Source organism: Gymnoscopelus microlampas (assembly GCF_963454915.1).
Source record: "Gymnoscopelus microlampas genome assembly, chromosome: 15".
NCBI classification, from domain to species: Eukaryota; Metazoa; Chordata; class Actinopteri; order Myctophiformes; family Myctophidae; genus Gymnoscopelus; species Gymnoscopelus microlampas.
Window position 1 is genome coordinate 34,479,122 of NC_139952.1, and position 24,847 is coordinate 34,503,968.

The following is a 24,847-nucleotide window of genomic DNA, read 5'->3' on the forward strand; positions in this document are numbered from 1 at the left end:
AGGTTGAGAACCACTGCCCGAGAAGACCATTACGTACAAAGACACCTGTAGACTGTAGCTAGTATCATTTAGTGATGCCTGAACGAAACTGCAAGGGGAATTCAGGTCAGGTCTGTTAAAGCCAGAGAGAAACAGTGGTTATGGGTGAACTTCATACTGTGAACTGAAGAGTTCTTCTGAACTGTGGCTAAATGCCATCTATCATGTGGAATGGTACTTTTATTTATTCATTTTTATTCACGGTTAGCCCCATCTATGACCCCCCGTGGCTGTGCTACAACGCAAGGGGAGGTCACAGATGGGGCTAATTCCCAGCCAGCTGCCCTGCCCGTCCTTCAGAAAAGCCCCTGATTAGCCTACTGCCCCTGATGCATCAAATGGTAATGTTGTTGCTGAGTCACAATTGCAAGCATTGCTCTTTGTCAATAACAATTGACAGAAATATCTGTGACCACTGTAAGATATAGGGGCTACTATAACATTAAGACATTGCATACAGGAAAAAGCAGATGTGCAGGGATGCATCAATAAAGCTAAATAAAAACGATGTCATCTGCTGTAACAAAGTGTTGAGTCCCCACATATATTTGTTGGGACAAAAAGTGTTGAGTCACAGCAGAAAATAGTCCTCTGTGAAGGAGATGCAAAGTACAATGTGAAATTTGTGTTGTGCATGCTCTGGAAACAATGTACTGTAATTGATTGTACTATGTGAAAACTAACTGAAAGCTTAATTAGCTGCTTAATGTTAATTGGACTCCCTCCCATGCACGCGCACACACACACACACACACACACAGACACACACAGACACACACACACACACACACACACACACACACACACACACACACACACACACACACACACACACACACACACACACACACACACACACACACACACACACACACACACACACACACACAAAACCACCACCACTTGCATCCCCACCTCACTGTCAACTAGCACTAACAGTTCTGTTACAATGGCTGCGTCTCAGGTCCTTAAATTAAATCCTTGTTTCCATCACTTGTGTCCTTTCCTTGCGCCTTAGAGACGCATCCACTGTATTTTTGCAAGTCTGATCAATGGATGTAGTTGTAAATCTCAAGAAGGAAGACACCATTGAATTTCATAAGGTGACAGACAATGATATAACCTATAGCCTATATAACGCAATGTGACAAACCATGAGTTCCCCCAAAGCACTCAGTATTGTAGCTACCTCCATCTTGTGAGATGACAAATTTGAGTAATTTGGTAGAGTGGTGATTTTGGCAGGTCAGTGAACTATGTGTTTGAACTGTACATTTATCAGAGCATCGTTTTCGCTTGTCCACTTATAGTCGTGCACAATTTACTGTGATGTGAATGAGGCGGTAGAACGTTGCTACATAAAGATACTATGTTAATATATTATGCTGATGTTTTTTTGGGGGCATTTATTGCCAGATACCAATGGCTACACATGAGTCTCTGACCAGCAGCCTACCACACAAGGGAGCATAATTGTGAGGGGGCCATAGCCTGATTTATACCGGTGTGCGACAGTGGCGTGTGATGAAAATAGCAGGATCTGCAAGCTCACAACGCTTCACATTCAAGACACCTGTGATCTTATAGATCTGCCACGTGTGTGACAAGTATAAATCAGGCAACAGCAAACTGTACTCTGCCAGGGTTTCACAGAACCTTTAGTTTTTTTTCATTCAACACTGTAACTGTGTGAGGAGTTTACTGTGCATAATCGTTGATGTCCAGCACCTGGCCTAAATACAGGCGTGGGATGTGCACACAACCTTCTCTTTGAACTGTGCATAATCGTGCCATTGTTCACCTTGAGTAGTGAGTTGTGTCATAGATTAAATGTAAGTTCTCTGGCAACATTTAAAAAATAATGGTAAATGGTAAATGTTTGTGTCATTTGCAATAGATAGGTTGTTTGTATATTTTTACCTGCAGCTGCTGTTTTGCCCATGGAAAAAGAAAAGTAAACATTATTTTGTGAGTACTCTTGGGGACATAGTCTTATTTTTAAACAAATGTTACTAGTCTATGTGCACGTTTTTGATTGATATTTAGACAATGTTGAGTTGTTTTGCTATTATGGCTCAAATAAAGTTTTTTCAAAACTGCAATGGCCTGCAATTTTACACAATATGAAAAACTTGCACTGTCAAAAATTACAGATGGGGGTTTCTTATATGAGATATACTGTATAGATCTGTTTTAATCCAAAGTGCAAAAAGTGCAATATACAGTGTAGCAAATATTAGCAAACATTTCCATTAGAAATCTCCCCTGCAAACCAGTAATTATACACATAATTCACATGAAGGTAAAAAACACATATTATACATATTATATTATGCTTTTGAAAATAATAATGCATTCCTAAGGTTTTTTGTATGAAACAAAAACAAAGCGTTTCACTTCCTACATTACACTACCTGATCCATTCCATTTAGATTGTTGTTTTGTTTCCTTATTACTCCCATCGACCCACACATGCCTAGCTGTAACTAGCATGTAACAAATGTCAAACCAAATGGCAGAGGGCAAAAGGGAGAAAGGACAAATCTCATGTTCCTTAAATTAAATTAATTTGACATTCTCGGGATAGAAATACACACTGATATGAATGTAATTAGAAACACACGCCAACATGTATGTAAATAGCAATTACCTATGAAAGTTTAGAGATAGCACAGGAGGAAGAAAAGGCAGCAATATAGTAAGTAAGTTGACCAGCCTCTCAGTGCCCTTAAGTCAATGCTGGTGGCTCATATGATATGACAGAGTGATTGAGTTTTCTTATTAAGTTATACATTCCAGATGATCACAAATTCAATGCATTCTTATGTAGTCATTTTTAACCTTTATCTATGCAGAATTCCATGCCATGCAACCATAAAGTAGCAGATGGAGGCATACCTACAATGCATAATGTGATCTGTTGGTGCCAAAAGGCCAATTTCATTGCAACAATGCCCTTCTTAACATGCCCTTTGAATAAGTACATCTCACATAGGCTACAGATTAATACAAACATATTTTGTCTATATTAATACACTAGCATTAGGATAAGATAGGAAAACCCTTTATTAATCCCGATTGGGGTGGGGGGTTCAGGGTGCAGCAGCACATAGTAAGAAGAGTAAAACTAAAAAGTGCACAATAGAAAATAGGCTACTTAGACCCCAGGGGGGTTCACCAGCATCCTCCTCATCCTCCCTTCTGCAACAACCTCTAGATTGTCCAGTTTAACTCCAAATTTGGAGCTAGCCTTCCTCACCAGTTTGTTCTGTTTGTTAGTGTTCCTTGTGTTGATGTGACGAAGGAACAGATCACACAGGGGGGAAAAAGACACTGGCTACCACAGTCTGGTAGAACATCTACAGCAGCCTGTTGCACACATTGAAGGACCTGTGCTTTCTTACCAAGAACTGTTGTTTGCCCTGTCTCTTCCTGTAGAAGGCCACCCTCAGATGAGTCCAGTTTACTGTTTATGTGTAGGCTATTCCCAGGAACTTGCAGTTCCTGTGGAGTGGGTGGCAAGGGTCAGTACCTGAAAACAAGAGGGAGGCTCACAACAATTTGCTGGTATTTACTATGTAAATGTGTTCAAGGTGTGCTGGTAGAGGACTGAATCATGCGCCAACCGCGTAATCATAACATGTGATTCTAGTTGGAGAAGTGGGAAATTTGGTATATCGTTTTATTGGCCTAACATATATCTATATACATACAACCATGAAGCCACCTGCTGACTGGCTGTCAGCATTCAGCATTTTTAGCCGCGAGCTGAAAGCGCTGCGGCTCTACAGACAGCCTCAGACATCGTCACTCGCGACACGACATGTTTTCGACATGTTTTCGGGACACCTATTTGTCTATTGGCTGTCCTGGCTGTCCTTCACTACTTTACAGCCAATGGGGAGACACTACTTTAAAGCCCATGGACGGCCCATGGACGGCCAATGGACGGCCGTCATTCACAGCACCCGCCTCCCCTCGCAGCACCCCCCCCCCCCCCCCTCCGTCTCCATCTGTCCCTCTCCCAAGTCCCTCTCTCTCTCTCTCTCTCTCACACACACACACACACACACACACACACACACACGCGCGCGCACGCTCTCTTTCTCTCTCTCTCTCTCTCTCTCTCTCTCTCTCTCTCTCTCTCTCTCTCTCTCTCTCTCTCTCTCTCTCTCTCTCTCTCTCTCTCTCTCTCTCTCTCTCTCTCTCTCTCTCTCTCTCTCTCTCTCTCTCTCTCTCTCTCTCTCTCTCTCTCTCTCTCTCTCTCTCTCTCTCACACACACACACACACCAGCGAAAAGTTTGTGGTTGCTTTGTTGATGTGTTAGCAACATGCTATGCTAACCGTAATAGTGAGAGGACAGAGTGAGAGGCTGAGAGTCATAAAGTCATTAAGTCATAAAAAGTCGGCCAGCGGAGAATCTTCTAATCATCTGTGACTTACAACAGCCGCAGGGCTTCAGTGTTGATTTAACTCTGAGGAGCAGTGGAAGTACTCAAATGTTTTACTTGAGTAAAAGTATTAATACTGCAATGTAGAAGTACTCTGTTACAAGTAAAAGTCCGCAATTCAAAATTTACATGAGTAGTACAAAAGTGTACAAAAGTACAAAAGTGTTGGTATCCAAATGTATTTAAAGTACCAATAAAAGTAAAAGTACACAAATGTTTGAAAATAGCAGATCTACAAGCTCACAACGTGTCGCGATGCGACACTTTGTGAGCTTGTAGATCAGCTATTTTCAAATAGCCTTGGTATAAAATAGGGCTAAAGTGGTTAATGTATGTTTTATAATGTAATAATTTATATCTGCAAAGTAACTAGTAACTCAAGTTTTCAAATAATTGTAGTGGAGCAAAAGTACAATATTTGCCTCTGAGATGTAGTGGAGTAGAAGTACAAGTACTGAAAACTGGAAATACCACAGTAAAGTGAAAAATACCTCAAAATTGTACTTAAATACAGTACTTGAGTACATGTAGTTACTTTACACCACTGATGACATGCCTGTCTAAGACAAGTCCCAGAGTATTCCTAAAACTGTATATATCTGTAGGCTATTTTTATTTAGTTATTATTGTCCATTTTATTTTCTTGCTTAATATTTTCTTTTCTTCATTATATCAATTATATGTAGAACCATCTGTGGTACAAGTTCCAACAACATTTCGCTGCTTGTATCTTTATGAGTCAGTAACAAATAAAGCTTCTTGAATTCTGCACAATCCTAATGTTGTAATTCACTGCAGAAGGACTTGTTTTGTACCACAATAGGTAGCCTAGTCCTATACCGGTTACTTATTTTTATTTTAATGTTAAGACATTTATGCTTGAATGACAGTGATTAGGCCATAACATGTTACAGCACTATACAAAAACAAGACATGACAAAGTCATAATATAGCCGCAAAATGTCATATTGAGGTATGCCATTTTTTGGCAGAGTTCTTCTACATTGCAGTATTGATACTTTAACTTGAGTAGTTGGACACACACACACACACACACAATACAGCTGCTAATAATATGAATGTCAAATCATATTCAAAAGGACATATATATTTTTTTTAAGTTTTTTTTTATTTTTTATGTTTTTTCAAAAAAAAAAAAAAAAAATCATTTTTTTTTTTAATTTCAATTTCTCAACGGCAGATTGGGGCAAAAAAAGCCTGCCGCTCGCGGCTAAATTATGACTTTAGTCATTTCTTGTTTATAGAGGGTTACATGTGACCATACCTCTGTATTACAAAAATACACAATTAGAATTTTCTTGGGCTCAGAAATGTTGTTTTCTATAACTTTTATTATTGAAGTGTTACGTGTATTGCTATGGGGGCATTTGTGGTTGTTTTTCTCCCCTCTGCTCTCTGCCCTCTGCCTGTCACTCATTCACAGGTCCAGCCCATTCACTCAGCTTTCAATCATTCCATAATTCAGTCAACTCCGGCTCTCACCACCGGTTGGTCCTCCACTCATCGGTCCACCAATCCTCTCTAGCCATCACCATATATATAAATCACCTGTGTTAACCTAGTTGCCTCGTTGCCTCCTGCAATGCTTCTACCAGTCAATAGTTTCATTAGTTTGTTCAGTCCTAACCAATTCAGTTGCAAAGCTCATAGTCCATTAACCTTGAGCCTTGTCCCTATAACTAATGCAAGAGTGGGATCAGTGTGTGCCGTTACCATTTTGCATGACAACGTATAAATTAGGCTGCAATCAACACACCAGTACTTGTAATGACAGTCAGCATGTCTGATACTACCTTAAAGGGGCTACACCATGAATTTTTTTTTTTTTTAGGTTTTTAGTATTTTTTGGGCTCCCCAGTGTCTCTTGTACCCAAAAAAATATTTTTTTTAACATTCAGTCATTCATGCTCATTTCATGGATTTCCTGAATGGGCGTGTCTGAACAGGCCATTTCAGAATGGCAGGGCAAGTGATGTCACTTGCCCTGATTTTGGAAAAGCTTGGAATGACAGACAGTCAGATTGTGAGAAAAAATATCTGGATGTTTTTTAGGCTTACAACCTGTTTAAAACGTATTAGGGGGCAATATTTACATATAATATATATTTTTTTAATTCATGGTGTAGCCCCTTTAAAGACCAGGGCATTTTACATGCTAACATGTATGCATTTTTATGTTGGTCGTTTAACTGTGTTGTGAACTTTTTAATACATTTTTTAGAGTAGCCAATCATTTTTACCCCTTTTTCTCCCCAATTTAGTCATTGTGCCAATTCATACCTCCCCACGTTCATTTATGTGTGTTGCTTGCCACTGCACTCTACTGACTCACCTGCCAGTGAGGAGCCCCCACCAGGAGGACGCAATGCTTCCGTCCTACTCCTCCCACCCAACACTCCATGCTACAGTTGCGACCCTAGCCTGCCAGTGCAGTGACAAATATCATCCACTCCCACAGCTGTCTCTTTTTTTTGGTCATCTTTATTTTGTTAATGTCTTTCTTTTAGTTATCTCCACCCGGAGATCATGCATTTGATCTTGTGTGTGTTTCTGTCTCTGTGTGTCTGTCTGGCTCACATAGTAGCTTACTTCAATTTGGCATGTCTTTGCCGATCAACATCATATTTCTATGCTGACAGCAGGCCAAGGACCTAAATTCTCAAATATTTTTCTAATTAGTCAATAACTATATAAATTGTCTTATTTATACAAAAAAAGGGATGAGACCAAGTCACTCTTGGGATTGCACAACAAACATGGCTTTTATAGGACATGACATGTCCTATAAAAGCCATGTTTGTTCTGCAATCGTGTTTAGTCACCCTGATGAAGGCATTGTTGCTGCAAGGCGTAGGTGCATTTTTTATTCTTGCTATGCATTAGCCAAACTATTAAAGGCTTTATAACTTTTCCACAAGAGTGCTTTGGTCTCATCACTTTTTTTGCATCAATTCTGTCAACCAGTTGTACCAAAGAGCACCTTGTTGGGGGTCTTTACTCTAGCCAAACAGATGTGCTCCTTCCTCTCTTTTTTCTACATTGTTTTATTTATAATTGAAGGCCAATTGTCCCTCCGATTATGGGTTGCGCATCTACAGTATGGGATACACATCCCACCGTGCTACTGTCCCTCCAGCTTATGGGATGTACCAGAACTAGCCAAATGTAGACACGCAAGTTCGCCAAGTCAACAATAGATTAACACCAAAATACATTTACAAATGTGACAACATAACCCCAAATCTTTTCATTTAAGTCAGTCCTTGGCCCCTTTTACAGAGTTTAGAGAGCTGACTTGCACCAAGACTATTATAGCCTAATACAGCGCCATCTTACAGACATATACAGCTGCCGAAATGAGGATGCTGAATTTGAAAATAACATGTTTTGGGTGATGTTATTGGTGCTCCATAGAGACGATGTACAACTATAATCACATGCCGTGCTACTCTTTCATGGTTGCAAAAACAATTTACCACTTAAACCCTACAGTATACTTTGTTGACCAGAGGACGTCAGGGGTCTATACTAGGCCCTGTCCTTTTTCCCCTCTACACTAAATACTGTATCTTCGCCAAAACTAGATCTAGAAGCTCACACCGCATTGCACAACATGTCGCACCGAATGTGAATTCAGAATAGGGGTGCTTGGGTTCATGTGGTCGACGGTATACATTACTATCACTATTACTCGGGCGTGCCTCTGCCTCCTAGCGGAGATTTGCACTCCACTGAGTGCACCTTTCTACTTAGCTTATGAGGTGAGATATCTTCACAAAACTTTCCATATTTCCTTTCAGCTATGATCTTGTGTCATCCCTGTGTTTTAATCCCTTTGCCTTTTATGTTTTATCATCATGCAAATAAACTAAACTGAACCTCACAGGCACAATCAACCATCTATTTCCTTCTCCCCAGTCCCTGCCTACAGGATGCCCAGTCAGAAACAGGCCTATTTAGCCCGTGTAATAAAGATCGCTTATCAAAAAGCAAATAGATGCAGAGCACAGCTACAAGTAAATCCCAATTTATACTTAGTCGTACGAGGGTGTCAGATGCCAAAAATAGCAGATCTACAAGACACGTTGTGAGCTTATAGATCTGCTATTTTTGGCTTGGTTTGAAAACCAGAGTTGCTTACAGTAAACTGTACTGCTTTTATAGCTATATTTGAACCCTCAGCAACCCTACCAGCGTATACATATAGCAGTCAATAAGTGTTTTCTGAGGAGCTACAATGGCACAGTGTGTACTGCTCTGGTGTGTTCTGTGATACAGTGCTATCGATCTTTGTTCAGCCGGTTGACAGCAAAGGCCACTGAGGTTCTGTGCCGCATATAGAAAACATATAGGACACACACGCACGCACGCACAAATTACTGTGTTGCACCATATTAACTGCTTTCAGCCTGGTGTCCTGGTATTTTGGCCATGTCATTATGCAGTAGGTGAGGATTATTATTATTATTTTATGTCTGAATTTTCCACATTTCAAAAATAGCAGATGTACATCCTAAGCACATGTGGCGATGGCCTTGTGAGCTTGCGATGAGCTTGTGAGCGATGTGATGTGATGCAAGCTTGGAGATTGGCAAAGCATATAAGGCTAAAGTGGTTAACCACATGAACATTATGTACTTCATCAACCAGGGTCCCCACAAGATCTATATTAGGCCCCTCCTTTTTTCCCCACAACACCAAATCTCTTTACTGAAAATAGTTGATTAACTATTTTCGCTGAATGTTCGACCCAGAATCACGCTAGGGTTCAAGTGGTATGATCTTTTCCCAGCCACTATTGCACTCCCTACATAGCTGTCCTCAAGGTAACTAATAACTCTTGCTTATGTACTGTAGATGGAACGCTGAGGGCTCAATAGCCTAATGGCTGTTTTCTTATTCTAGCCCGGTTGGAGGTGAAGTGCCAACCCGTCTAGAATGATATGCTTCATTTCAATTATGCAGCCCAAATGAGCAAAAGCCTTCATGGGAGATGCATCAACTTGACTCTTATGAGGCTCCAGTTCATGACAATAAAGCATCTAAGCTATTAGTTACAGTGAGTGTAATCAATCTCTGGTAGCTCATTTCTCCAATGTGTCGTTTATTTATTTACTAGAATTGTACCATAATGTTTTTAGCTATGAATAAGTATAGAAAGAAAGACAATGTGGGCTTCTTTCTGCAGACCAGGACCTAATCAGAAGACAGTGCAGTTGCAATTCAGTTTGACTAAGAACAGGGTTTAAGTCAGGGGTGTACAAACCTTTTTCAAAGGGGGCCATATTTGAAAATATGAAAATACCGGCGTACTGTACCTTTGGACCATAAGAAAGTCACATACAAATACATTGCATTACATAAAATTGTATTAAACTACACTGCAATATCTATGGTAGGCACTAGGCAGTGTACAGTAGCTAAATGTAAGCCACTCATCTGTGTTGTGAACAAAACAAAAAAAATGCATAGCCATTATATTTACACTCCAATAATTATCCTTTGTTCAAATGACAGTCTAGCCAAATGTAACCAGGTGTGAAAAAGTCTACCAACATTTTAATAAAATACAATAAAAATGCCCTTTCTTTCAAATATTGAGAATGAAACAACACAAGGAAAAAGCAGTTAGGAATCATAATAAATTCTGCTGAGAAATACCTAGGTTCATTTCAAAACACTCAAAATGTCAATGCATGAATTTCACATGAATATACCAGCGGGCCACAAAAAATACATTTTAGGTAGGAAGCCGCGGGCCATATAAAAATTTAAGTGGTTAATGGAGACAGGGTGCAAAGTGATGTTTTACTAGTGAGGTAGTGAGGTTGAGGGACAGAGAGAGAGAGAGAGAGAGAGAGAGAGAGAGAGAGAGAGAGAGAGAGAGAGAGAGAGAGAGAGAGAGAGAGAGAGAGAGAGAGAGAGAGAGAGAGAGAGAGAGAGAGAGAGACTGAGTAACTGATTGACATTCTTTGTTTGAGAACTGTCAAAGATAGAACGAACGAGAGAGGAGAATGTCAGAATGGGGAACAGAGGTGCAGTCAGATACGTAAATGGGAGTAAAAGAGTCAGATTTTCTGGCTCATTACCTTCAGATTGCATATGTTTCTTGCCCCCCCACTCTCATTATGGTCACCACGGTTCAAGTGGGCAACAAAGATGAGTATGTACTATAATGACAGCTTTCCTGCAGCAAGGGAACAGCTTTGGCGTGTAATTATGCATGGAGGAACATGCACCATCACATTGTCATTGCAATCGAATTTTATCTAGAGAAACCTGTGGCAAACTGCTACTTACTGCAAGAGGTTAAGATGATGAATTGACACTGACAGCATGAGGCCAGACCCCTTTTTCTCCACTTGAAACATGTTTCTCCACCCTCTGAGAAGGATTATTAAATTAAAGTCCATGATGTTAAAATCATTTTATCATGGTCCCCATTATGCTTGAAGGACCCTTACCCTCAATTGATTTGACCATGCTGTATAATTGTTTTTACGTTCAAAATGTAATTTAACTCAATATAAAAAAACAAACACCATAAATAGCCTGCATTAAATTTGAAGCTTGCATTTCTCTGTCACACACAGATCAGTTAAACGTCAGCTCTTGAGTGAAAAAAAATAATATAGCATTAAAATCAGTAACCCTGTATACATCAGCCATTTGAAAAATGTGGAAAAGTTAGAAATACTTTCACAACACAAATATTGTATGTGGGTCGCTGGCATACATATTTTTTTTAAAGGAGCTACACCATGAATTTAAAAAATAATAATAATATTTAATATCATATTGTTTATGTCCCTCAAACGTTTTTCAAAAGGTTTGAGCCTAAATCAAGCCTCAGATATACTCATTCCAACTAACTTCTCTCTGGCTTATAAAGCACTTTCACCTGCAATACCACATTGTCCTGTTTGGCACGTGGCGCTATTGAGCCAGTTTGTATGCATGTTATCTCCTGGTTCTGTGTGGAAAAAGTAAAAAAAAAAAATATGAAAAAAAAACGGGAGGAATTGTTCCCAGACGTGACGTAGGCAGGGGGAACAAATCTGACGGACTGTTTTCAGACCAATTTACATAAAAACCACAGATAGCCTATGAAAGCCTGCATGCTCAAAGTCAGGTATTTGTTGGAACAGAAGAGAGGTGGGGGAGACCAAAAACACACAAAAATGAAGAAAAAGTTAAAATTCATGGTGTAGCCCCTTTAAAGATATGTTTTGGTCTTTTTCTGCCTTTATTTGAGAGGAAAGTAGGATAACAGGAAATGGGGAGAGAGATGGGGGGTGACATAAAGCAAAGGCCAAGTTTGATCGGGAGTCGAACCCGCGACATGCTTTAAAACTGGACTACCAGCCTATGTGGTATGCGCCTGGACCGCTAGGCCAGTGGGCGCCCCTGGCATACATGTTTTGAGAAGGCCGTCCACGGGAAAATATACAGTATATTAATGTGGGGGTGCTTGAAATGAAAAGGTTTGAGAACCACTGTCTTAAAGACACCAGGGTCAGAATGGACTGCAGACTTAATAATAACTATAAACTACATTACGGTTGAGCCTCAGAGCCTTGCAAGTGTCATAGGTCTGATTCAATAGAGCGTCTGTGATGTGATTTCTTTTACAGGCACCGATCCTGAATTGTTAGGTGCAGAAAAGCACTAAAACAATGGAATAATGCATCCCCCTGGGAAAGGGAGTGAAAGATTTTCCCATGAAAGGATGTGTCCGGTGTCCCCTTTGAATCTCTAAGGCTTTGTTCAGACTGTAGGCAAATCCGATTTGTTTCTCAAATTAGATCTTGAATCTGACTGACCGTTCACACTGTTATTTGCAAGTGGTCAGATCAAATTTGTGTATTCAGACATCGTCAACATATCTGCATTGGTTACTGTGGTAACGACGTATTCACTTATACAATGGTGTTGAGCGCTGAAAATAGAAGATCTCGCATGTCAAACCACATTCGGTTCAAATTGGATTTGTTTCCATATGTTTTTTCTTTGTTTTAGTTTTTTTTAGACTTGATAAAACCAATCTGATTCTTATATGGGTAGCCTGATTTGTTACAACTATTCAGTGACTGCCTGTACAATCAGACCTAATTAGCTTTTTTTTGGGTTACACTAGGTTTTAGTGTACAAGCAAAATGACATTATTCACTCAAATCACAGACACCTCTGTCTACACAGCCCACTTCAATAGGACCAGGGTATACGTACTGTAAGACACACACATCACACAAAACAGTGGTATAAGCTGACAAGACACAGGTGACAGAAATGAATTTGCTGTCTGTGCTGACAAGATTATGCTTCATTATGTTATACTAATATTATCGACTGCCCTCATTAACCGTTTTTAATTTACTTCTTAAATGATTTACAATTACTCAATCCACAGCGAGGTCATGTTTCACGTGAAGAATGACCAATCAGCCTTAAGTACCCACGTGATTCTTTTACATGACGCATTTTCACTCAAGCAATTGCTTTTGTTTGATGCAAAAAGGGAGGCTCATCCTGTCATTTTAAAACGTTGATACATAATTACCAAGAAATGTTTTTAGTCTGGGAAATAACAAGGCTGCCACTCAATTCTCATCACAATTAGTGGGACACAAATGATTGATGGTGGAGCCAGCCCAACACTGCTGTCATATAAACACTTCTTTTGGTTCCTTTAATGGTAGATTAGAGTTTCACATACCGAGGGCCCATGAAACTCACTGAAAACCCATGCATAATAAAAAATTGGCTGTCCATGTGGAAACTGAGGGTGTTTTTGTTCTTTTTCTAAAATGCCTGAAAGATTGTACTTAGGTAGAAAGAATATCAATGGTCTTCTATATGACGGACCAGGGAAATGTAAAGCCAAGGCAATAACATCTTCAATTATCCAGTTCTCGGCGGTAAGGTGGTTTGACAACGTGCTGTGTTTTTGTGTCTGAGGCTGAGCAAAAAGAGAAACAATTCTCAGAGACATTAGTGTATGTGACAGGCCCAGTACAAGTAATCTAGGGATGCTGGTACAGCTAATAAAAACAAGCGGTGCAGTCTAATTCAATTGCGCACCAGTAATCAAATAAGAACAGAGGGTGAAACTAGATTACCCTCTGCGAAACAATGACCACCAAGAAAAGAGAGTGATTACCCATCACCAATAGCTTGGCTTGGCAAAGGGAAAGCAAATTATGTCTCAAATGTTTTAGGACAAAGACTGGGGAGGAACAAGAGCATGAATAGAAGGCGGACAAAACAGGCCTGCTGAGGAAAAATACTGAGCAGTCAGAACAATCAAAAGGGCCAATTAGACAAAAACAATTACCCTGCTTCAGGGGTGCCACTTTTATACCGTCATACTGCCAAAAGTCTAAAGAGACAATCCTGAGCATATGGTACTGGAAATTCAAAAGCTGCTTAATTAATTTATACAGTCTCCGAACAGTGAAAGCAAATATTGACTATTGACTTATTGAATTAGATATTGAAAGAGAAATGCCATTTGAAGAAGACCCAATGTTTTTGAAGTGAGGCAGTTATACAGTCACTAATCCATTCATGTCTGCTTTGAGAACAGAATGTTAGTCTACAGAATGTTAGTATTGCATAACAAATCCTTGTGGTTCACATGTTTGATGCTAGAAGAAATGCATTTACAAAAAAAAAAGTTTACAGTGTGGGTAGCGCTCCCCAAAAATTTGCCAAAATCCCCTGCAATATTCTTCTGTTGGTATTGAGCTTCAAGTGCTAGCAGGTGTGTGCCAGACTGGCACCTGAGCATGGGTCCTGCAACTTTGTTGAGTTTGTGTGTGCTCCAAGCATGTGCAATAGGGGGATTTTAGTTTTAGCACATTTTTGGACACACACACACACACACACACACACACACACACACACACACACACACACACACACACACACACACACACACAGAAACACACAGTGTGGATGCATGATCAACGGAATGGTAAAAAGCTACCGTACGAGGTGTCTCTAAAAATAGATTACGTAGAAAATCTTCACGTACATCTTTTGTGGTGCTTCTACCATAATGAAGGCAAGTGGGGGAATGTTCAATGTGCTTTCTCACTTCCTACTGACCATCTGATGCAGGAAATGTCATCATCCACCCATTCAGCTTTAAAAAAAAAAGAAAAAAATAAAGGAAAAACTCAGCATGCGCTAATTCATATCTTTAGACAAAGACAATGGTCAGTGCAAACACACACACACACGCAAGCACACACACACGCGCGCAGTTTGTTGATTTAAGATATTCCAAAAACGTGTGCATGAAAGCTGAGGTCAAGTGGATTGGTTTTATTTGAGATAGTATCTTCACATTGCTGTTGGTCAGATTGTCTGAGAGGATTCTTCACAAATGACCACCGGTTATTATGATCTGTTAGTATACAGTACTGTATGTCATTTATTTGCACATCACTGTCACCACACACAGACTGCCGACATTATAGAGAGGGCACTTGAATGATGACATGGGCAATGAGAACAAACTCATACATTATCAGATTTCTGCACAGGTTTTCCAATTAATTGGAAGAGCGCAAATATTTGTTGTTCCACAGTAAATGATGACATTGGAATGCTCAGAGCTCTTGGGACGGCAAGAGGAGGTAAAATTCTAAAATAAAGTTGAGTCTCCATTAATCTAATTATTATTGATCTTCAGGACAAAGAGGTTGTTGGAGGTCAGTGCGAAAAGTCTCTCGTTAGTCGCACGGAAGCCTAGGATTGGCTCATTGGTGTCCAGGCTGGTCACCTGCTGCTTGGCGACCTGTCCCACCTGGCGGCCCTGCTTCCTGTTAAAAAGGACTGTGTCAACGGGTGACGGCTGTCTGTAGATGAACACGCGGCGAAGGCACTCCCCCAGGGTCGCATAGGAGAAGTTTGGGGCGCAGGTCGCGAACTTCTTGTCACGTTTCGATGCCTGGACATAGCCTACAATGAACAGACCAGATTAGAACCTTCAGTGTCCGCACACAAGGGAATTTAAACTGGAAACCAAAAAGGCACAAAGAGCCACAATGTCTGATGGGGGAATATGAAATAACAGTTCTTATTCCAGGTCTTATTTATAAAAGTGATCAAGTGCAGTTTCTTGTGGAGAACTGACTGAAAGGTCTTGCACAATTATTGTGCACAATTATTCGGCCTCATTCACAAAGCTGTTCGTAAATTTCCTACTATATTTTAGTGTAGATTTTAGTGTAGATTTTTTAAGAAGTAAAGGCTGACTTGCGATTCACGAAAGGGAGTGGTAGAGCCTTGATTTGTGAGGAACACAGGTGTTTCAAATGATGAATCCCACCTGTGCGTAAATCAAAAGCGCTTTCATGTATGCCTCATTAGCATTGTTCCACGCCACATTTAACACCATAAAAGGCAACCGGAACATCCAACGTGAAGAGAACCTCACCGTGGCGAGAACTCCTAGTACAAGATCAACGTCATCACTTGTAAAAACAAACAACCGATCTGCAAGCTTACAACGCTTTGCATCGCAACGCCTTGACAGCCTGATCTAGATCAGTGTATTATGGCAAGCGAGTCCCTCACATTAACGTGAATCTCTTTAAAAGAAACGTATAGTTTAACACCACAGGATAAAATAATGTGCTAATAAAGCATGAGAGTATATTATATATAAGCCTTTTCTAATAAACAATTGCTCACCTTTGATGAGGTAAAAAAAAATCCAGGGGCATACTGGAACGCTGCTATCCGAAAATACGTTTATTGACCACTGAGGGGGAAACCGTCGTTTGGATTAAAATATCCTATCCATTGTCTACATCAGATAATGGACACTGACTTCATCCAGGCTGCTTCATCAGATGGTAAGACATGTAGTCAATTTAATTTGTGTAGCGTTCATGTGTTCAACCAGTTTCATAATTACTATAGAGACGAATAACTAGCGCAACATTAGAGGTGCGTCTGTGGTCTCCTGCAACATTAAGGCATGATAAGCCATTGCAATAAATTAGAAAAATCGTGGTCACACTTGCAGAAACGGCAAACACGCTGAGGGACATAATAATTAAATTCTGTTCTAAATGAGTCAACTGAAAAATAAAAAAAGAATTGGTTTGAATCATAAGCCCATATGCATCCAAGCAATACATCATTTAACAGACATATTTCTTCTTTTCTTTTATATGTTATGACAAGTGTTGGGCACATGAACATTTTATTTTAGGTTTGGCACTATTGTAATATATTTAGCATGAAGAATGAGGCATTCTAATTAGAGCTACGCATGATTTGTGGCACATACGACTACCCCAGAGGAGACGGTGAGTTTCAGTGTACCAAAGTCAAAAACACAGGCACAAATAATTATGATTAGTTTCTGTTCAGACTCTGTTTGTGGAAAAGCACGTATTTGCGTAAAAGTAAAATATCTGTGCGTACCCAAGCGTAGTGAATCAGGCCCATTTATTGTGACTACACTGGTCAACAGTTGGAGACATGAGAGAAGCTGTGCCATAATTGATTCCCTACTTGCCACTCAGCATCAAGGGTTGGATTGGAGGCAATGCCTGCGACATACTGGTGCATGTCCAGGGGGTGTACTTGTACACCAAGCTGCCTTATGCTAACAAATGGTCACATGGCTCAGGAACCGTTGGTTCCCAAGACTACTTCTTACCAGGGTTATCAGACAGGCACACTAAATTATAATCTATACAGTACAGTACATACTGCAGCCCACATCAGCTTCAACTTCAAGTCACCTCCCACTACCACCATCATTCTCATCATCAAGCTCTCAATGGTGTAGTAGCAGTCACTTTACTTCCAGAATCACAAGCATCAGTAATGCGAGGCCCTTGAGTTCTTACCTAGGGCATTGAATGTGGCGATGTGGTCCCACATGTTGCTGGGTTGGTCGGGTCGCGGCTGCCAAACCAAGGCATCCACGTCGTGCCTGAGGCAGAGGCAGGGCATTTCTGGCGGGTTCACGTCGACTGTGAACAGGTACTGGTGGCTCCCCAGGTTCACCTTGAGAGAGACGGACAACAAGAGTGGTTGTGATTAATTGTTGAACTAATTATGCCTGATTTATACTTGGTTGCGCATTATGTTGTGTAGCACATGGAAAATCTAGCTTACAATATGTCTCGCTGTGTCACGTTATTGTGAGCTTTTTTGTCAAAGTTACATTATCATTGTGTTTTAATGCAGCTGAAAGTACAGATTGTCTTGATTTGAAAAAACAAAACAAAAAAACATTTGGATATTCCTCCTGTATTTACCTACATACTGTACATGTAAAGTATGTCAACAACAGGGTCAGCATGCAAGGGAGGTAAGCAAAGGCAACCCAGAAGTAGATAGAGAGTCAATGATACACAAGAAGCTACAAGACTTTAACAGTAATAGACACAATGGCTATTGTGGGGAATGAACATGTGTTTTTTGTGGTTGGGGCAGGCTCTAATCACGAAGCCACTCTTATCAAGGGTGCCTGCGTGTTTGTTCCTTTACATTCTCGATTAATTGACACAAGTACCTACAACCGTTAATATCCTTAGTTTGAAAACGATATACATTACTGTACATTCTCCGTCTGCTGAAATATTTCAAGAGTACTATGTTAAGTTTATTGAGTTGTGATTACACGCATAAAACACCCCAACAATACACCAAAAAAATCAATGGCTTATTATCAGATGGAAAAGCAAACATCCATTAGCAAGCAACGACAGAAAATCGAACAGAGATTGAACCAGGACCTGTGTACAGTATGTGCAATTTCCCACGATGCCATTGTATCCCTCCCATACTGCTCCCACACACACACACACACACACACACACACACACACACACACACACACACACACACACACACACACACACACAGGTTAGACAAACACACAGAGATTTCTACCTCTTCATGTTGAGCGGCTCTTCATCATCAACCTCAAATCAGCAAGGCAATTATAGGTAGAATGTTTTAACTGAATAGCAATTAACTGCAATTAATTAACACATTTTCTGTTCATCCATTACCTCATTCTGACCCTGTTCTGATTACCATGCCTAACAGTGTTCCAAGGTCAGCTCAATGCTGTTCCAATCTGCCACCATTTGCTTCACATAGAGTGAAAATGACAATAATGTCACTCCTCAACATTGGACAATTCACTGCAACCACAGAGACTACTTGAAAGCAGCCCACATCATCCAGCCAACAATCTAACATTTTCGCTTGAGACCCCCCCCCCCCGTCAACAAGTCCATACTCCGTAGGTATTCAGCAATCAAGCAGACATTGTTCTGCATGCTGTCAAGCATTTAACAAGCCATCCCTCCAGCCACTCTCAAGCTCAAGCTCACTAGAGTGCCAAAGTTGCAGATGATTGCTCTGGTCAATGTTTTGTGATGAGCCACAAACAACCCAAGAAATAACACGTACGTAGTACGAGTATCAGGGATATTGTATGGTAATATCTGAACTATCATACTGCCTTTTTATGGCATGGCACTGTAGGAGCCGAGCCATCTAGATGAGGGTCTGTGAGTCCGGAGCTAATCTCGCAAACTACTGGACCAATCAGCTCGAAATGTCTTGTTCACGCTGCTAGTAGGTCAAATTATATCTTATTATTTTTAGAACTTTTTTTATACTGACCTCGATTTTAAACTGGAAGTCAATGGAGGTCGGATTGGGCTGAAATGTTGACCAAATGACTGATGACTGACATCCAAGTACTAACGTAATAGACTGGCAACATGAAGTCCAAGCTCCACATGGAAGCCATGCCGTTATTAGACCCATCTTGGTCTATTTCTTTGCTATTTTTACAACGTGGCTCTGCATGAGCCTAGCAGTCTATAAGAGGGTAGGTCTGCTTGTCAGGAGCTAATCTTCCAAACGGCTGGACCGATCAGTGCCAATTTCTTTCACATATGTTTTATACTTATGCACAGAGTTATAGGCCCGTAACACCTCAAGGACCCCATGGCAGCCTCCAGACCCCAAGTTGAAAATCAGTGTTGTAGACTGTACCAAGAATAAACAGAATAAAAGAAATAAATCAATCAAAATTGTCAAGCTTTACCTTCAAGACGTGTTGCCATGGCGATGAAAGAGCTGGAAGCTTAGCCTCTTACTATGCTGCAGATAACACAGCAAGCGTACACCTGTTACTTATTTGACCTTGCCAGACTAAGTCAATCTGACAAAGATGAGAGTGAAAGCCTCTCTCTAAAATGATATAATTATAATAATTATAGTTATTTATAACTATAATTAATTATAGTTAATAGTTATAATTTACTTTCTCCATTCTTTATTTTAGGCCTTCAGCTTGTGCTTACCCCGATCAACTTCAAAAGGACGCAAAGGTAGAATATCCTTTTAATTATTAGATTTGTGTTGAGGCAATGTTTCCAAGAATCTAATGGTGACCATTCTGACGAATCATTAAACCAAAACCACAGCATCCCGGTGACGAATGCTACTAATACAAAACCAATACATTAACCACTTAAACCCTATATACTGTACTTTGTTAACGGTCTGCCAGGAAACACAACTCTCAAAAACACACAAAAACAAACCATAGAGAAAATATCCATTCAAATGTACTATCACTACTGACGTGGGTCTCGGAAAATGAGATCATGAATCCCAAAAATTCTGTGGCTTGATGATAAAAGGCATCTAAAAATAGCAGTGAAAATTTGACTTTTATCTGGTTATTTCCCAGCACAGAGTTTCCAGTCTCCAGAGAGTTTTGACAGAAAAGTAGAGGAATTTTATCTAACAAGCAAAAAGGCCAGGGGTAACCACAAAAGAAAGGAAGTAACAGAACAGAATTGAATTCATCTGCAGAAACCCGAATTTCTTGGTTCATTTTCATTCTTCACATACAATAGGGCCTTGTTGTGCAAAGACAACATTTCAATCACAGCGAGATGAGCTTAACAGAAATACAAAAAGGGGACGAGAACAAAAGTGCCATGTTAGATTGTCAACAGCAGCAGAGGTTGTCGTAAAACAATGTTCTTAAGTAACTGAACATTATTATCAGAGAAGGGGCAAGTGTGTGTGCATGTGCTCGCGCGGGTGTGACTTTGTGCGTTTGTGCGCATGTGTGATGGGAAGAGAGGCAGAGAGGCAGGCATTAGAGGGAAGCAAACACAGATGCATCGATACACAGGGGCCAGATGTCAGTGATGAAACAGCTGAAATACCAACCCTATGTCTCCCAGCTTGTCATTAGATTCAGCACTTCCCTCAGGTTGCCAGTAAGGGCAGCTGCTCTCTCACCTCACACATTTTCTATCCTTGGCCCCATCATTATTGCCCTCTATACTAAATACTTAAAAAATACTTATTCGCCAAAAACAGCAGATTTATTTGGTTTCATTTGCTATTTTTGCAGAATGTTCACATATTATTACATGCCCAGTATAGGGACGCAAGGGTTCAAGTGCACAATTTCCTTAATAATGACAATTTATGATCACTTGAAAAACAGACAGAGTTGTCTACCTTTTCCCATACCCTAAACTGTTAATTGATACTATCAGTTTGTAAAAGTAGGGGTCACTTTTTTCCACATGGATATCTTCTTCATATAAAACTCTTCATGTGACATTTTTCAAGGTACAGGTACAGTGCATGAACATCGGTGAGTAATTGTAAGGCCATTATAGATACAGCCAGTGGAGATCTGACTCATCATGTCTTTCTCTGAGGATCATAAAGAACATTTTCCATATCGCCACTTTGGACAGGAACCTGAGACGAGCAGATCACGAGGTCCCCGTGTGGCAAGAGTGCATCATTATTAACCTGAGTGCTTTTAAAAAAGGTCAAGACAACGTCCTTGTGGGTATGCCAGTGAAAGTGGGAAGTGGGATAATAAAGGTCAATCGGTTAACCAACACACACTGTACAGTATGAAAACATTACATACGTACATGTTCTGCTTGCAAATGTGAGTGGTTGCTTGACCTTGGTCTTAATTATCTGCGAAAGGAAAGAGGGAGGTACAAAACGTTGCAGGTATACCAAACCATTCATAGGCCCTGGGCTGAGATATTGTAAATGACAGCCGACGGCTCATTATCAGCCTCAGTCATTGTGCAAAGCCGTGCGACTCCTCGACGTTGCGCGATGGGAAATTCTCCAGCAGATACAGCTAGAAAGTGGTTGAATGTATTGAGTGAATGAACAAAACAGGAAGGAGAGTGCAGCTGGGAATGGTAATGAATAGGGATGTCCGATTTTATCGGCCTCCCGATATTATCGGCCGATATTAGCATAAAAATTGATATCGGGAAAATATCGGTATCGGTTTTTGAAAAAAAAAAACTGTATATGGTGTGTGTGATATGAAATTTGAGCTTACCCTAATCACAATAATCCCCGCATATATCGGTATCGGTTGATATCGGTATCGGTAATTAAGAGTTGGACAATATCGGTATATCGGTTATCGGTAAAAAAGCCAATATCGGACAACCCTAGTAATGAATCAAGAATGACCTTGAGGAATGTGAGGTTTATTGTAATGTAGAGAATGGGTCTTCAACAGGGGGTCCGGGACCCCCTAGGGGGGTCCTCAGAGTTACTACTACGGGGGGGGGGTCGCCAAATCTGTGTGATAAGAACTTTGTACAGTAACTACTTTAACCCTCACATCCCTATTCCAGGGGGAACATTTGCTCAGAGTGTAGAAATGTAATATTTGGATCCATTTATACACATTCAGAGTTAAATTAACATTAAGGATTTTATGGTGTAGATTGGGGTCCCAGAGGAAAAAATCCTATCAAATGGGGGTCTGTAGACTACTGTATATCAAACCGAGGCTCCTTGAAATTAAAACGGTCAAGAATCACTGTGACTAGATTAATAGAAGGTAACACACACAGGCACTACTTGTTTATCGGCTCTGTGGTACAGGGAATCAATCTCCTATCACCTTAGGCTAGCCAACTGTCAGTGAAGCAAGCTTGAGGCTGAGAGGTTGCAAGTTTCAAATCCCCACACCAGCCAGGACACAATTGAGTGGTTAAATGAACGAGATACCTAGCAAAACAACAAACAGGAAAGGGGGTTAAAAGTATGTTTGGTGTAGTGTCCCTGGCCGAATAATGGCTCTAACTCTCAACTGATGATTCATGAAAGCTATGTTTTTCATTTATGTTTGAGTACCTGGATGATAAGGCTTGTGTTTAACTTTGAGTAGATTTGTATGTTGTCAAAACTAAGTAAGTTTAAGCTCATGCTAGGAAAATCACTACACTGGTCCACGTTCTGGCTTAATTAAGGAGGCATTGCTGGTCATTTAATAAAGATTTGGTGTTAGCATACTGCAATACTGAGCCATTAATGTGTTAATGTTAAATAAAGTTTATTTATATAGAGCCAAATCATATCATGTTGGCATCATCTCATATCATGACAACTCCCCAATAAGCAAGCGATTAGCGACAGTACTATAGCAAAAGGAAATAGGAATAGGAAAAACTCTTTAACGGGAAGTAACCTCAGGCATAACCTGACTCTACTGTAAGTGTGCGGCCATCTGCCTTGACCAGTAGGTTGAGGAAGAGAGAGAGAGAAACAGAGAAAGAGAGAGGGGGGGGGGGGGACAGAGATGCACAGCAACAAAAAATTACATTAGCTCTTATGGTGTTTTGGGAAGATACAAAATAAATCATTCATGAACCATCAGTTGAGAGTTAGACCATCAACAGTAAGGGGGAATGCAATCAGATTTGTATCTGCCAGAGATGCATTTCTTATAGCGTGTAAATATAAAGTGGATACATCACACCATACAAAATGATACGAATAGCTTTCACTTATTGTGACAACGATATCCCACAACCAAACAAAACCAGGAATACAAAGATCAGAGCCATAGCACCCAGACAATATTACAATGATCTTGTATCTATTGACACATAAATACTCAACTGACTTACATGGAACTGATAAATCCAAATACATTTTTTTGTGCCTTGCTTGGAAACTAAATCTTTTTTTTTCTTTCGTTCTTTTCTTTCTTTTTTTCTCCTTGTTTAGTCATTGCCCCTGTGTACACACAGTAGTCCCTGTAACTGCCAACCCCTATTGTTGGTCTTCGGGAGGGTGTACACGACCACATCTCCTCCGACACAAATGGAGTCCCCTGCCACTTCTTTTCACCTAACCATGGAGTGTCACCGGGAGGGCGTAACGCATGTGTAGGAACACTCAACACACTATCCCTCCCAGTTCTGCCACCTGCTGAATAGGTGCCCCGACCAACCTCTAGGAGTCGCTAGAGCAGCGACAGAGAACACCCTCCCCTGTCGGCTTCCCACCCTCTAACACGACCGATTGTGTTCATCGCCCAGACAAGCTGGAGGCACCATGGAGGAATCAAACCACAGTCACCACGTTGTTGGGCAGGAACTTGACACAGGCGCCACCTGGAAGCCCCAGAGCCAAAGCATTCTGTAATACATATTGACACCTCAACGGATTGTTTCTTTTGAAAGGAGAGATATCTAATATTTCAGCGAAACAATGACAAATAACAACCCCCTCTCGACAGGCTTTTATGAGATGGTGTGGTTGTGGTAGCATTATCTCTGGCAGCCAGTCCACAAATCTGTTTCCCTCGCCTGTCAAACGCAAAGTGAGGTGACGTGAGTCAGCTGTGCTGCGTGAGTAACAAGACACAAATCTGGAACTGTCAACGTTCAAAAGAAAAGGAAAAATGAGAATCTGGACTTAAAGAAGAAATTGACACCCAGTTCACCCAATCAATGACTCACTCTTGACTTGAGACAATCTGTCTGTGGTGGATGAGGTATTATAACCACTTAAGCCCTAGTATATATATATATATATAAACTCACAACTATATAAGTTGTGAGTTTGCAGATCTGCTATCATTGCTATTTTTGACTATTTTCGAAATGTGACATCCTCTCAGACTGAGCTTGAGTGAAACAAAAAACGTACCCTGAAGGCTAATGTATACTTTGTTGAATGACCATGTCACACAAAACTCTCTTCCCAGTTGAAAATAGTGCATATACTGTTACTACTAAATTCTGAAGGATGAGGTTCATATTAATTAATTCTCAATTAGAAAGACCTGTTTCTCTCATCACAGTCTCTGTGATGAGAGAAACAGGTGTCCGCGTTTGCACACCACTGGGCCTCTGCATGGCTTATATGTTGAGTGGGTGGTAAAAGGACATGGCTGTTTATAATAATAACAACTTGAATCTACTGTATATAGCGCCTTTCAAAAACCATAGGACGCTTGTCTCATTCACTG

The 24,847-nt window shown here is 40.5% G+C and overlaps 1 protein-coding gene across 2 annotated transcripts in view; it reads right to left on the reverse strand.

Annotated features, from left to right (window-relative positions):
• Positions 1 to 3,362: 3,362 nt before the first annotated feature.
• Positions 3,363 to 24,847, reverse strand: part of nudcd1 (NudC domain containing 1) — a 41,750-nt gene continuing 20,265 nt past the window's right edge. The window contains exons 9-11 of one of the 2 annotated variants that reach the window (XR_014602379.1): positions 17,388 to 17,547; positions 14,549 to 15,480; positions 3,363 to 3,571 (exon numbers count right to left, since the gene is read on the reverse strand). Coding sequence is in view for 1 of the 2 variants with exons in the window: in XM_084079868.1 (XP_083935994.1) it covers positions 15,191 to 15,480; positions 17,388 to 17,547 (450 nt within the window). In the remaining variant the exon portion in view is untranslated. Of the gene's footprint in view, positions 3,572 to 14,474; positions 15,481 to 17,387; positions 17,548 to 24,847 lie in introns of those variants that run through there. The other variant, XM_084079868.1, reaches the window with a different exon arrangement.